This window comes from Lytechinus variegatus, chromosome 1 (assembly GCF_018143015.1).
Source record: "Lytechinus variegatus isolate NC3 chromosome 1, Lvar_3.0, whole genome shotgun sequence".
Lineage (NCBI taxonomy): Eukaryota > Metazoa > Echinodermata > Echinoidea > Temnopleuroida > Toxopneustidae > Lytechinus > Lytechinus variegatus.
Genome location: NC_054740.1, coordinates 26,962,123 through 26,977,890, shown reverse-complemented (window position 1 = coordinate 26,977,890; position 15,768 = coordinate 26,962,123). Strand labels below are relative to the sequence as shown.

The window sequence follows — 15,768 nt, the reverse complement described above, 5'->3', positions numbered from 1 at the left end:
GATTGTCCGGGGCAAGTCTGGCAAGTGTTTTGAAGTAAAGACCAAAACTACTTGCTGTTTTGAAGTAAAAACCAAAACTACTTGCCCGAAATAGGCAAGCAAAATTCTCAGAGTATAAAAATGACAAAAATTAGGGTCGATATCATGTGATATTGACCCTAATTTTGGTCATGGCAGGCAAAGATAAAATCACTTTGGAAAAAGAAATGCAATAACAAGGTAAATCAGTTCATGTCAAAAGAAAGAAAAAGTCAATGGTTTATAAAACCGCAATACATACTTTATTTGAAGAGGTAAAAGAGGTGAATTCGATTTTCGGGCAGGTATACTACAACTATTTAAAAATTTAATTGCTCGACTGGGCAAGTGCTTCAAAAAAGTTACGTAGCATCCTGCATGAAAAAAAAAAGAAATTTTAATTTTCGGAATAGTACACTGCAAAAACTCCGGTGTTGATCTAACACCTGCCCGGAATCTATTATGTCCACATCAAGCTTGGTGTAACACAAGATATGTGTTTTTACAATACCAATTAGTTTTAAAACAGCATCGGTTTGATTCCCGGCAAAGTGGTGTTGTTTCAATACTTTTCTGGTGTGGACATAGATTCCGGGCTGGTGTTAAATCAACATCGGAGTTTTTGCAGGAGTGTAGTGATGACAACTTAATAAACCAAGCTGAAATCTGGGGAGCGTTACATCGATCAAGATTTTTATTTTTATCCAACAAGTTGTCAGATCTGACATCTTTACTTGATTTTGATTAGCTGAGAGGCGCTGTTACTATGGGAACTGTCGGATAAAACATCCGGGAAGAGTTTTGGGGTTTAGAATCTCAAGATTTGGTAAAATCAGCCTTACTGAATATACCTATTGAGATAAATAAAGGTAATAAATCAGCCTATAATTCCATTTGTGAAGAGAAACTAGAATGTTTTTGAGAGGATAGCCTCTCGCTATTTGGTAACATATTACTGTTGTGAATCATGTGAACATGGACAGATCATTCCAAACTCTCTTAAAATAATAACTGAAAGGAGTTTTTTCTTCAAAATAAGAAATAGGAAAAGAGCAGTATTGTTGGAAACAAAAATAGTTATATATTTTTCAGTTTTCCCACGATTTTAGCACAGACATAACCCTAATATCTTTCGAAGAATGCAAGTTCATTAACATATGCTATTTCGATATTGCTAGAGATACTACAGGTAATTCTCTATTAACTTTTTTTGGAGTTTCAAAGTCAAATGTGAAAACTGCAAAATTATTTAGAGATAATAAGAATCTCCTCGTCTGCAGGCACTAGAATTCGACCATTCTTATCCAACACTGATATCGAGCGCCAAAACGACAACAGGTCATCCACAAGCTTCGCCGGCGCCGTGTGCCGAAAATAAGCCGTCTGGGTGAAAAAGTCGAAAAGCTTGTTTCCAAAATCAGACTGTTCATCAAAGACATCGGTGATATCCCAGTCCATAGGGACTCGACATGTGATGACGTCATAGCCTTGCTTCTCGGCAAACGCCCTCACAACATTGGAACTTCGTCGCTCTTCGACGACGGTGGGCAGATACGTCTTTTCCGAAAACGTTCTTGGAAGTATGCAGTTATCTGAACGAGGAAACAAAAGAGCAGAAAAAATGATAGAGAAACGACAAAGAGGGGGGGGGGGGGGTGGGCTTAAGAGAATGTGAGAAGGGGTGAAAGGACGAAATAGAGAGAGGGAAGGGGAGATCGAGGGAGGGGGGGGGGGGGGTGAGGGAAAAGCATAAAGGGCCAGGGGACACAATTAATCATTGAAGACGATCTGATGCCATTTATATGGAAAATTATAAATACTCCAAAGAGAGTAAAATATAAACGGCAAGGACGAAAGACGAGGAGAATGTGCATAACGAATCACAAATATGGACAGGCCTGATTAAATCAAATGATATGGATAATAAAGGCAAGAGAAGGTTTTTTTTGCGGGGGGGGGGCAGTCCGGTGACCTAACAAAGAAAACAGGAGAAGGCCTATAAGACTATCATAACATACCAATATTCTTTTCCATTTTGGGTTTCTTTTCTTACTCTCCAGTTTACTTTAAAAAATCATAGAGACCGTCGTATCTTGCCTCCCATAGCTGAACATTGCCCCCCAAATACATGGAATATGCAACATCGTCAAGGATAGAACTGCGGAAGGCAAAGGATTTTTGCTAGATGATCAAAGTGCATCTGTCAGGGATTTCGCTTTTTTTCATGTTACTGTTCAACCTACTTCAAACAACTCCTTATCATGCTTATCTTGAGACGCTTTTATTTCTATTACATGTACTTTGTTTGTTGATCTTTGATATGTATCGTTGACAGTTCATTGTTTTATTCACTTAATACGCTGTCATTTTAGGAACGTAGATAAATTATGTTCAGATGCGTGCCGTTGCACTCCAACATTATTTTTACATGTGGTAACTTGCGAGTGCATTTTTGTAGATCAAAATACAAAGTTCTAAATTCTCCGGCATCACGAACATATAGGAGTGTTGGCAGAGGAGGGACAAAAGTACATATAAGTTCGTCGAAATCATCAAGAGAGCGAAGCAACCTAGCTGATCGCAAGGGCGTTTATTGCATTTTGCAAAAAAAGAAAGTTTTGCATAATGGATTTTTTTTTTGGGGGGGGGGGGGGGGGGTGAATATTTGCAACAAAAAACTGAATTGCGGAGGGGGAGGGGGCCTGGGGGGGGGGGGGGGTCTTGATATGGTGGGTGAAAGTGGAAGAAAACGTGCAGATTTGGATGTCGGTGCAATCAGTGAAATCGGAATATGCTGCATTCTCGTTTAAGAACTGGATTAACAGTCGTTTTTATCATTCACATATGGTACCGTCCGTATTCCTGTTTTCGACGAGACGCACAGGCGCCGCAGTGGAAACGTGACTGCGGAATTACGATGGAATCGATCAGCGTTGGCGACGCGCTGTGAATTTACGACGCTCCCATTTTCAGTCCGGCGACGGGCGAATGTCCTTGTCGAGTTTAAAGTATACAAAAGTGCACCTACCTTTATTACATACAATGAGCATCATACCCTTGTCTTTCAACATGGACGTAAGCTGGGTGAAAGTCGTTTCAAGGTCACCGATGTAGTATATTGAATGTATGGAGCTGATGAGATTATATTTGTACTCTGCTAGTGGGCTGTCGGATACGAACTGGGCCAGGGAACCACTGAACCCGTGGAATACAACCGGTGACGACGACGATGATGATGACAGCGACGACGAGGCATTCCCAGAGTTTAAGGCAGTGATGCTCTTCTTATATATCGTGAGCATGTCTTCATTGGGATCAATAGCGACGTTGCAGACTGATGTAAAATAAGCGCCAAGATTCTTCACAAAGTGGCATTCTTCTCGACCTATAAACCAGACAAGGTTGCACCATTACTACATTAGGAAGTTTTCCCACCTCGACGCAGAGCAGACAAAAATAAAACATGTCGAATGTCCTCAGGCATGTCAGGGGTGGATCCATGATTTCCCAAACAAGTGGGGGGGGGGGGGCAAATTTTTCGGAGGAAAATTTTGACAAACCCCCCTAAAACAAAATGGTTTTCAACTACAAAATAAGGATATTTCGTACCCGAAAAAAATTTGAGAAGCAAAAATTAAAGAAAAAAAGTCTTCAATTTCAAAGGGGAGGGGACATTTCGGTTTCAATGTCTTTGATTACATTACAAATTTTAATTTTGCTTCTCAAAGGGGGAGGGGGGGGGGCACGTAAAATCTGTGCCCTTTGTGTCCCCCCTCGATCCGCGCCTAAATTTCCTTAATGACGAAGAGCAACCGAGAAGTCTTTGTCGGCATTTGGTGAATCAAAACAGCTGTCTCATCACTGACTTTGTACAATACGACATTTTTCGGCAGCTCTGAACTTGGGACGAAACTACCGTTTTTTGCCGCGACAGGGCCCTGCATGGGAACGATTTTTTTTATTTCACAAGCAAAAAAAGGGCTATACTGAAAAATGAAGGTCATTTGGACACGAAAAATTTGACAAGCAAGCAAACAAGAAAGATAAAGGGTACAATTTTGTTGTTATATTTCTCCATTTTGGCACGCGTATACCAGAATTCCAGGGGGTGCTGCCTGTTGACAATAACACATCCCAGCTGAGCTCCCCCGATTCCCAAGGCCATGTGTTCCGGTACATCAATTTCGACAAAGCCCTCCCACGCAGCTGTTCTTTGTCATTTTGACAGGCATTTTCAATACATTCACTTTGTTCTTGAATGCGTTCCGCGTCGCGCAGTGCAAAAACTCGCCATCATTTAATAATGTGAAGCGCTAGTTTTTTTCTGATTTTTCTGAGACAGATCATTTATCAATCAACGCACGTACCCCGAAGGAAAAAAAAGTTTAGTTCTACAGCAATTTATTATTTCTTCGATTTTTCAAAAAGTCCCATACATTGTTCTGCAAAAATATGTGAAAACCATTTATGGTATTGAGTTTGAATATTTTTTTTTCATGAATGGTCTTCAAGTATGTCTATCAAGCCTTTACACTTCCGCCCAGCACGCGCACCTCACAGTCGATCAAATACAGATTGGGCAAATTCCCGGGGCAAATTCAGTATATAAAAAAGAAATATCAGGCGGATTCATACCCATCACCTAGGTTGATAGAGTGCAGCACAGTGTGGGTTAATTTCATGCCAAAGGAAAACACATCACGTTTAGGATTCGAACCCGCATCCCATAGATTGAGAGAGGAGAGTCATAACCACTAGACCACGATGCCCCCACTAACAATGACCGCAATTCAAGGGATCCTCTCTAAAATGAAAATAAGCTAATCTGGGCCCGATTACACAAAGGTTTGCGATGGATTGCAAATATGAAAGAAGCGCACTGATTGGTCTGGTCAGTATTTTAAAACAAATACGCATGTAACGTTGATATTGATTGGTCAGTTCATTTAGCGATTGATCGCTAATCTTTGTGTTACGGAGCCCTGGTCCCTGATCACCACTCCTCAGAGTTTCAGTCTGAAAATGTGCATCTTTTTGACACTTTCACCCTAAAAAAGTATTAAAAAATCACTCTTGAAATATCAAAATCTCATTCCATCGGGATTGTTTCCTCAACTTACTATGAGAGGAGTGTGATTAGGGGCCAAGTTAGCTCCTTTGCAATTAGAGAGGAAGTCCCATTATTTTGGCGTCAGGTGTCATATTTTGAGACTAAAATAAATGTTTGATATAAACTTATAAAGAACTCTTCTTAGTCATCTAAGAGTAGACCTATTATCATATACTAGTACGGTATCACAATAAAGAAAAAAAACACAAAGAGGAGCACACGAAACATCATAAGTAATTAGATTATATCAGAAAAATGACTGGGAATCTCGGTTAGTGAGACGCACTTTATGTAGTCCCATATGCACTAGCGTACCTGGGGGGGGGGGGGGGGCAGACTGCCGACTGACGAGTGACAATCCATGCAAGGGACGTATCCCTGCCCCGCTCCCCTGACGAGCCAGCAGTGGCCCCCTCCTTTGAAGTTGAAGACCTTTTTTTTTTGCTTGTCAATTTTTTTTTCTGGTGCGAAATGTCCTTTAAATGCGGTTGAGGACCTTTTTTATTTTTTATTTTTTTTTCTTTCCAAATTTTTGGGCCTACGATTTTGCCCCCGCCCCTTTAAAAATCATAGGTACGCCACTGGCCCCAAGATACTAGAATTCAAGTACATCGTAGTATATTGAGTAATGTGTAATTGACAATAATAACATATTGAAAAACTCTAGCAAAAAATAATTAAATACATGCCAGAGTTTTGTTTTTATGCAACAGGCCTCAGGTAGTTATTAAACCGGCCCGCCACAAAATGCACTCCTCGCAGAGTGCTGAATATAGACGACACCGCAGTGTACGGTGAGCCCAGATGAACAAACGTTATTGAATGTATCACCTTCAAAATTGACTTTACAATTATCAACTTCAAATGTAAATATCTAATATATATATGGCAGAATCCCACCGGGGTCTAGCGGCCTTTGGCAAGGCGTTAATTCACACTTTGCCACTCTCGACGACCCACTGGCAGAGGTGCTAAATGGGTACCCGGTATGTTTGATTTTGCCAGCGCCATAATGTGGCTGCGACGAATAATGCTCCCCAGGGAGTGGAAATTGCGCACTTTTCGTGCTTGATTGAAATGAATCCAATTATGACTGCTGCTGTAACGCGCTTTGGGCCATTCTGGGAAAAGCGCTTTATAAAATTCGCTATTATTATTATTAGTTTGAACACTTTAAATATGTTAATTTTCCGGTAGGGTTCACCAATTTTCGAGCACCACTGTAGATACAAGAACTTACCCCCTCCCCTGATTCCGATCCCTTAATAAAAAAAGGGGTAAAGCGTTGGCACGTTGCAATCATTCTGGCGGGATGATTTTCTATGATTGACTTCCATATAGCATCATCGATATATACTGATTATTTTATGAATGCTACCTCAAAACATTTATTCGCTTGAGTCCAGTAGGCCTATAATGGTAAAAGCCGGGGGTAAAATGATAAAACAAAGATGAAAGGAGAAAACTAATTATTACGATGGATGTGCAAAAATGCAACATAAGGTGCCAAACATTGATTGAAGTATACGGACCTTCGCCGACTCCTACTCCGAGTACATTGCATTGATCCTCGTTACTGAAGAATCTGGTTAACTGCTTCATAACAGTTCTGTCGAAATGACGACATATCTCTTCGTATTCCAAGTCCTTTCTCGCAATCTTGCAGAATGCATTCAGGAAAACATCTTTGTAACGACTGGGGTCCCTGCTTAAAGGTTTTAGCGAGACCGAGTCCGACATCCTTCGACTTCGATTGCTTGAAATTAACCCAGAGCCCGCGTATGCATTTGCATTATTTCACGCCTTTAATGTCTCAAATGGTAGTTTGTGAATCACACAGGCCTCTATAGGCTACACCACTTATAGGCGATGCGACGAGACAATTAAATACGATAAAGTTTGTAAACAAGAGATTATAATAATCAACTAGTCAGAGTAAAGACATTCTTAAGGGCGTCTCAGAACCATTTGATTTGGCGTTGAAAGACGTTTAGTGTCTTTTTTTTCTTGATAAAACTAGACTTTCTAAGCTCTGTTTTATGAACATATGAACTGGATCTGCCTAAACACACGCGAGCACGACGCGCGAGCTGAAAATTTTTATATTCCGACCTGAAAACTGGACATTATCAGCTCTTTTGAGTGTTATCTTTGAAGTGGATAGTAAGCGTGCGCGAGGTGCGAGATGATTTTCTGTTTCATATTACGACGTGAATTACAAGTGAACATTCTAAGCACTCTTTGTAACAATGAACTGGATCATGGGTATCTTCCTCAGCAATTATGCGAATGCGAAACACAATCCGGAAATTTTGATATTCCGACAGGACATTCTAATCTAAGCACATTTAAAACCATGAAGAGGATGGGTTCATAACTACACGATTCGAAAAGCGCGAGCTAAAATTGTGATTTTCCGATATGAAACTGGAGAGGCAAGGGTTTTTTAGGCTCCTAGATTTGCCAATTTGTTGAAGAGAAAAATTACCTCATATTTCTATCCGTCTTCATCTGTTCTTTTTCACCTTTCCCTTCTGTTTCTCTCTTTACCCTCTCATTTTTTGTGTGTTTTCTATCTTTCATTACCAGTATCTTCTTTCCTCTCTCCCTTTCGTTTATCGTTTTCTTGCTCCTTTTTAGACTCCCTTTGTTTCCCTTATCCATATGTTTCTCATTTTCTCTCTCTTTGTAATATTTCTTTTCTCTCCATTCTCTTGCCCTCTCCTTTTCCCTTTCTTTCTCACTCTATTCCTTCCTTTTGGCTCCATTCTCCTGTCCTTTTCACTCCCTTCTTTCCTTCCCGTTCTCTTTTTTTCCTCTCACTTTTCCATTTTTTCTCTATCTTTCCCCTCCCTTTCAATTCCTTTTCCCTCTTCCTTGTATCACCTTTTTTTCTTTCCCTCCTTTCCTCTGTCACCTTTTCTTTCTTTTCTCTATCTTTGACCTTCTACTTTTCCTCTTCCTTTTATTTCTCCTGTCCCTTTTATTTTTTTTTACTCTTTCAACCAATTTTCCACTCCTTTTATTCCCTTCTCTCTCACTTTTATTTATTTATTTAATTCATTAATTCATTACTATATTTTATTATCATTATTTTTATCATTATCATTATTATTTATTTATTATTATTATTTTTTTTTGGGGGGGGGGCAAGGCCCCATGGATCTGCACTTGGTCACCTCCCCCCGTGGCACTGCACCTGTATGTGAATTATTGATTATTAAACAACCATGTTTTTATCACATGCATGTATCTTCAATAATATTCAAAGAGAACACAAACATTATTCTGCACGAAAGAGACATTGATTTTATAAATAAATCCGATGATAAATTTATTATCATAAACATACACCATAAATCATAGAAGTTTCTTGCAACACCCCATTAAAGGAATGGTCCAAGTGGGTGTTTCATAAAGCTGTTCGTAAGTTAAGAACGACTGGTGATCCTTTCTTACGCGCTAGACCATCGCCTATGGTGTAAAACATTTCCAAAAGAAAGGATCACCAGTCGTTCTTGAAGTCGCTCTTATCTTACGAACAGCTTTATGAAACACCCACCAGGCTGGAGATATTTATATCTAAATAAATAGAGTAAAATTCACAAAGTAAAATGCTGAAAATTTGATTAAATTCGGATAATAACAAAGTTATTGAATTTTAAAGATTTGCATTATTCCGGTGAAACAGTTCTAGGCAAGTCTTTATGAATGAGCTGATGATGTCATATCCCCATTTGTTCTTTTGTATTTTTTATCATATGAAATTAGGTTTATTCACAATTTTTCTACCAAGAACTAAGACAATTGGATTAACAACTGATTAAGTGCTTTAGTTATTTATTGCCGCAATTTATTTCATCAAAGTGGAGATCATCATTTACACATATGAAAAAATGAAACATTTATTATTTCATGTAAGAACCTAAGAAAAAGGAAAGTGGTCATGTGACATCATCAGCCCACCTAATGAATTATCATGAAGATGTACATATAACTGTTTTCACAAAATATTGATAAACTTTACAACTCAATGACATTGTTATCTGATTTTGATGAAATTTTCAGCAATTTTTTGCTCTTAGAATTTTACTCTATTTATCTAGATATAATTATTTTCAGCCCGGACCACCCCTTTAAGTTCTAACCAACTCGAATCGAACCTGGGTCCTGTAACACAAAGGATAGCAATTAATCGTACGCTTGATTTTCACAATTAATTAGACACTGTAATCAATGTGATCAATCATAAAAAAAGGTTCTACAATGATTACTAAGGTTTGTGTTAAGAGTCACTGGTGCAACCATAAATGATCACAATATATTGTGTGTTAGTCCAACAGGTAAAAGGTAAACAAGTAATAAATGAAACATAACATCATCAACTTGTAATGTGCTACCCCTCCAGTGCCAGGCGTATTCAACAGAGTCCGAAACCGACCGTAAAGTAAGCATTGTCTGAATTTAACAGTCTTACCTCTTACATGTACACTGTATAATGATACCTGCTACATATAAAACTAGAAATATCACTGAAGCTGATTAATACCCCCACCTATGTTATTACCATGATCAAGCAGTTTCTAACACATTTAGAAAATATGTATTGCATACTGTCTTTACCCCCAGATGAATATACTTTCATGAGCACTGGCTAAAAAACTGAGAAATACTTTGATTCACAATGAGTTTTCCTGGATTTTTGGTCATATCATATAGTTACCATGATAACACATTTGCTGACAAATGTGAAAAATGTGTCCTGCACACCATATGCAAATTTAATGAGCATAGGTCATAAAATGTAGTACATACAATGTAGTACAATGGTAATGCAGTTTTAACACAAAAAAATAGGTATTGCCAATCTTTACTCCGAGACCAGGAGAATTTTACTTAATTTTTGTCATCACTGTTGATACCATGGCAACACCATTTCCAACACGCACACAAAAATGTGTCTCACATATCTTTACCTCAAAACCATTGGGTCAGATGCATAAAAAGTAGCAATTGCTGGCAAGCAATAGCTAGCCAAGCAAAAGATCATGTTTCAGCTATTTCTTTGCTATTGTTTGAACCCTTTTCTTGCCTTCAGAAAGCAATTGCTAGTAGTTTGAACAATAGCGGCGTCACGCTGTTACGAGCATGACTCACAGAAAAAGGCAGGGCTCGAACTCAAACGTGTGGCAGTGCAAATTACTGCTTCTTTAACATCTCTTCCTCAGACGTGGTGTCAAACAAACTTGTTTCTTTTCGATAAATCTACATATTTGGCATTTGATTTGCACTTACTAGGAAGAAAACATGTACATGTAGGCTACGGTACACCTCGGGGATCTCTCTCAGGTGCATAAACATGATGAAAAAATCGCGAATGCCCTGATCAAGCAAACGCTTGAGCTGCTGTGACAGAGTTTCAAAAAAAAATCCCCAAGCAAGTGCTTAAGTGCACAAGTGAATTGCTTGCTTTATGCACACACTTTTTAGCAATGGCTTTATGAAGCAAATGCTAGCAGTCAGATAGCGATTGTTTAAACTTACTAGCAAAAGCATTTGCTTGATCATTTCTATGCATACAGAATCAAGCAAAAGCCTAGCAAAAGCAATTGCTACTTTTTTACGCATCTGACCCAACATGTGAGCCAAATCTCATGAGAATTGGTTGACCGAATTATAGTGCTGACAATTTCAGTGAAATCCTTGGTTTTGATTGGATGAGAGCATGGACCTACATGTACATGCTGCGAGGCATTACCCTCTGTTACTATGGTAACTGTCAGAGCAAGTCAACTTGCTGGTTGAATTAGTTTTCTTGGGGGTTTAGGTTTTTATATAATAATAATATTCCACATTTATACAGCACTTAGTACATCGGAACGACATCTCTAAGCGCTTTACAGACATATTATTACCCCGGTCATCGGATCCTTGCATGCCCGCATATAATGTGTGTTCGAATCCCACCATGGCCTAGCGTCCTTTGGCAAGGCGTTAATCCACACTTTGCCACTCTCGACCCAGGTGTTAAATGGGTACCTGGTAGGATGTGAAAGCCTATATGTACATGTAGTATGCCTAGCAATTGAGTCTTGGAACTCTTGTTGGAATGCCCACCAGGAGCATTCATTGTATGCGGGCATGCAAGGATCCTATGACCGGCGTAATAATTTATCTGTAAAGTGCTTAGAGACGTTATTCCGATGTATTAAGCGCTATATAAATGCGGAATATTATTATTATTATCATGTATGCATATATAGTATAGCTTCTGGTTGGATGTTTTCATGTGGAATTTGATTATTGCACAGTATAGTCTGGATGTTTCCTTGTAGAGTTAGATTTTTTGTAGACTAAGGTGGTAGACTTTGTACAGTATTATTGAAAGCAGAAGATTGTTCAAGATGGAAGAAGGGAGTATGATACAAATGTAGCTATCCTTAAAAGGCATTTCGAAATGACTGAGTGTACTAAAGACCCCACTAAGAATCTTTTTAAAGGATTGGGATTAACAAATTGAGGATCCTGTGATAGCAATGACTTCTTGTAATCCGGATTCAGTTAGGAGCTTGTTAAACTCAGACGTCATTTAAACAAGTCATGTAAACAGGTGGCAATTCTGGTAGATAGTTTGAAGACAATTCATATATCCAGTGGCAAAGTTTCAACCGGTGATTTGGTGTGTTACAACTGCAGAAAGAAAGGGTACAGTACAAGTACTAGCGATATTGTTACACGAAATGACATGAAGGAGCTATCGGACATGCTTGTCCTCAGGCTGGATCCCATAGTGCACACACATCTTCCATAAAAAAAGAAAGAGGCACCGTAAATGCCACCATTTTTCAGTGATCTGCCTGCCGAGCTGATACAGAAAAGATTCAAGCTAGAAATGACCACCTGAAAGCTTGGAAAAGAAGCAACAGATAAACAAGAATTTCTCTCCGCACCTTCAGAATGTTATGAATGACAATATTGTTCCTATTCCTATTGACTACAGCCCCATTGCATAATAGTATGTTACCCAAACTGTAGATGAACAAGGTAACTAAGAAAGCTTGAGAGGATAATCAAAGTTCCAGAGTAGATGGTGCTCGCATGTATGCTACTCCAGGCAATCCATGTTGACCAGTTGCGTCATTTAAGACATACATGTCTAATCTAAATGATGATTGTGAATTTCTGTTCCAAACGCCCAAGCAAACCCGTCCTGAATCGGGCCCATGGTACACCAAAACACCAATGGGGAAGAACACTCTTGATAATATGATGAAGAGCCTATCTCAAAAAGCATAACTGTCAAAGAAGTACACTAACCACTATGTGAGAACAACAAGCATTAGAAAACTTGACATGGAAGGGTTTGAAGACAGAGAAATCTGTCAAGTTAGTGGCCACAACAATCAATCTAGCCTCGCAAGTTACACTGGCCGTATGTCTGGAAACCAAAAGGTGAACATGTCAGATGCATTATCTTGTGCCATTGGAGTACCTCAAGCTTTAACATCAAACAAAACCTTGCATGAAAATTGTGATTGTGTTGATAGTGTTCAGAATGCAGGTCAGCCAAGGCATAATCCACCAAGCAGTGAATGAAGTGGACAATGATCTCTGCCTAAACTTTGATTTAGACTTCAACATTTACTAGGTAGATCTCGATCTAATATTACCCAATTCGCAGCTATCAGTTTATTCTGTTCGCTCAGAAACAGAAGTCACTGAGGAAGTACAGGTATGCAACGTACAGAATGTTTTGCAAACGTTGTATATGAACACAGCTCAACCTTCAAATGCTTCTTCAGCAGGAAACATCATTAAAAGAAGCACCACTGCAACAAACACTCATAGTCAAAGGATGCAAGTTCAGCAAACTCCATTTTTGCTCCAAAATTGCAGTGACTATAAACTATTACAGCAACTAGTCTCGTAAAAATGGGACACTGTAAATAGACTTGTTGATTTTAATTGTTGGACTTTTGCGAAACCCATGTTACTAATTGTTATCTGAAGTTCAAACTTTTAACAGTTTTTTTTTTTCGTTGAACAAATTTACCTTCATGACTTTTGATATAGATTGGAATTTGAACTTTGAATTGGCAGGATATCAATTTTTTATTGGATTACAGTAATGTCTTAACTTCTCAGAACTGCAATCTTCAATAATGGTGAGTTTTACTAAATTTACTTTAAAGTTTCAAAATTCCGCATACAAGCTCCAGATGTCTGATTTGGTTAATAATAGCAATATTGATCGGTCTGGGGGTGACAGGACATTTATTTGACTCGGGTGATATAAACCTAGTTATATGCGATATATGTCGCATCGCCCCCAGGACAATAAATATTGCTTTATTGTCTACATGCTTTTCAAATTTGTAAAATTTAACGTTCCTTCATTAATGTTCCTTCAGTATGAATTTTATGGTATTTAGGAAGTAAGGTGCGTTATTGTTTATTCATGTAGAGTTTCAATTTTCAATTGTTTTTGTACATATTCCTTTATCCTTGCTTTGTATTATCTAAACAGAATGTTTTGTTGGTAAATGATGATGTATTAATGATGTATTAATGAAATGTACTGTTTTTAAGGGCCCCGATGAAAACAAGCAAATGCTGACTCGGGCTACCCCTTTTAAATATGCAAAATAAATAAATAAATCCTGTAAGACAGGCTAAAACCCAATCCAGTATAGAGATAGAGAGAGCCCACAGAAACCCAATGGCTAGACCTCCAGCCTTACACAGCAATGCCAATGGAAAGCCTCAACTGGTTTACGTTACTTCTCAGTTACCAAGATCGAGAGTCAGTACTCAGGGGCGCCACACAGACCAAGAACCTAGAGATACAAGATCGTCGCATATTTATATCTGATGGCATACACAATGCCTCAAGTGAGCGGCACCATCGCATGGTCCAGTAAGTAAAACAGATGAGAAATGAGTGCAAATTTACCTCTATCCCTTGGACTGTACCAAGGGTCATCGAGTATTTAAGATAGTGGAAAGGAATCCTCCCTGACTTTGGAATCCTGGCCCATCTAAAACCCTGAAAGAACTTTGACTCTTGTAAATGCTGAACATCAATTTTTGCCACATCACAGTCCACTGTGGAATCGTATTTCATCTTTTATGCTTAAAAAAAAAAGACTGCTGAGAATTTGATAGTGTTGTGAGAATTTTTATTTGAGTCTATTCTAAGGTTGATATTCGAAAGTACATATGTAATGTAAAAGACTGCACTGCCTGTATGGCAGTGAAGTCCAAACTTCGCGGACGGTCATTATCTCAAAAACTAGCCAATATCCTTAAAATCTGACATCATCAATGTGAAAAGCGACCTAAAATTACCCTTTGGTGAAAGTTTCTTTAGGATGAGTTTAGAATTCATGAAAATATTGGAAAAAGTTCGGTAAATTTGTCACCGCTAGCACCCGCTTTAAAGAAATCAAAAGCATCACGATATCACCATTTTGCAAGCAGAAATCATCAAAAATGTGAGTTAAATGTGGTACTAACCGATTCTATAGCATTTTGCCATCAATCTGATATAAATATTTCACTTTTTGAGCTTGAGTTTTTGTTTAAATCTCAAAAAAGCTTTGGTGCGCGAAGTTAGGTCACACTTTTTTTGAACGGTTTTCCAGCACAGCCTGCAATCGCCGATCGGAATAGAATTTTGAGATCATGATACCGGCAAAACCCCTTGACCTACTTTACATTTTCGTCCACGATTTTATAGTTTACGATCTTGCCGTCAATGTGGTAACTATTTCTTGAATTGGTTTTGCATAAATTATGAATATTTTGTGAAAAAAATTAAGCCTGATGAATTTTTTTGAAAAGTGCGCGAAGTTTGGACACCCCATCATACTTGTTCATTTTTATTATAGTGTAACACACAAGGTTGTTTTTTATTTGGAACCTTGTTTTTAAGATTGCACATTAGCTGTCCTCTTGACTGTTTATTTACAAAACCATGTTTCTTTTTGTTGTTTTTTTTAGACATGAATGATCTTTTTTGTGTTTGCTTTTAAGGTCTTTTTAGTCTTTACTCTGCTATTAATTTTGTTTTTTTCTTTGTTTCTTTGATTTTATACTCTATTCATGCAAAAATGACATGTTAATATTTTCATGGATTTGTTTTAATGAAAACAAAATTATTAAAAGAAATCTGTTCTAATGGCCATTTAGACCATTTGCCATTTTGTCTCATTTCCAGCTAAGACATACCAGTTCAGTTTAACACCTGCTTGGTCCAACACTACTGAGTCTACATATATGTGGTTTATAATGAACTTGTTTACAGATTGAATTTTCATGTGATAAAAGAAAAAAATAATAAGTAGACGAAGAAAAAATTGGACCAACTGAGAATTAGACTAAATGAGACTTAGACCAATTGCTTGTGGACCAAGTGAATACATAGCGTACGTAACCAATGGGAAATAGATCTGCTCTACATGTATCAAATGGCAAGAACTTCACATCCTCTTTGCAATGTAATTTGAAGAAAGGAGATGCATGCAAGTGTTTCTTATTCCACAAAGTGAAGCTAAAAAATTCCAATGAGATCTCAAAGATATAAAGACTTCAACATTTTTCTGTGTCCAAACTCTCGAGTACCATCAGTACTATGTGCA

The 15,768-nt window shown here is 38.2% G+C and overlaps 1 protein-coding gene across 1 annotated transcript; it reads right to left on the bottom strand.

Moving 5' to 3' along the window:
* Window positions 1-1,056: 1,056 nt before the first annotated feature.
* LOC121406376 (histamine N-methyltransferase B-like) lies at window positions 1,057-6,956 on the bottom strand. Its single transcript, XM_041597419.1, has 3 exons — window positions 6,661-6,956; window positions 3,047-3,403; window positions 1,057-1,610 (listed from the first exon to the last, which is right to left on the bottom strand). The coding sequence occupies exons 1-3, from the start codon at window positions 6,866-6,868 to the stop codon at window positions 1,264-1,266; spliced, it is 912 nt and encodes a 303-aa protein (XP_041453353.1). The 5' UTR covers window positions 6,869-6,956; the 3' UTR covers window positions 1,057-1,263.
* Between the last annotated feature and the right edge of the window lie 8,812 nt (window positions 6,957-15,768).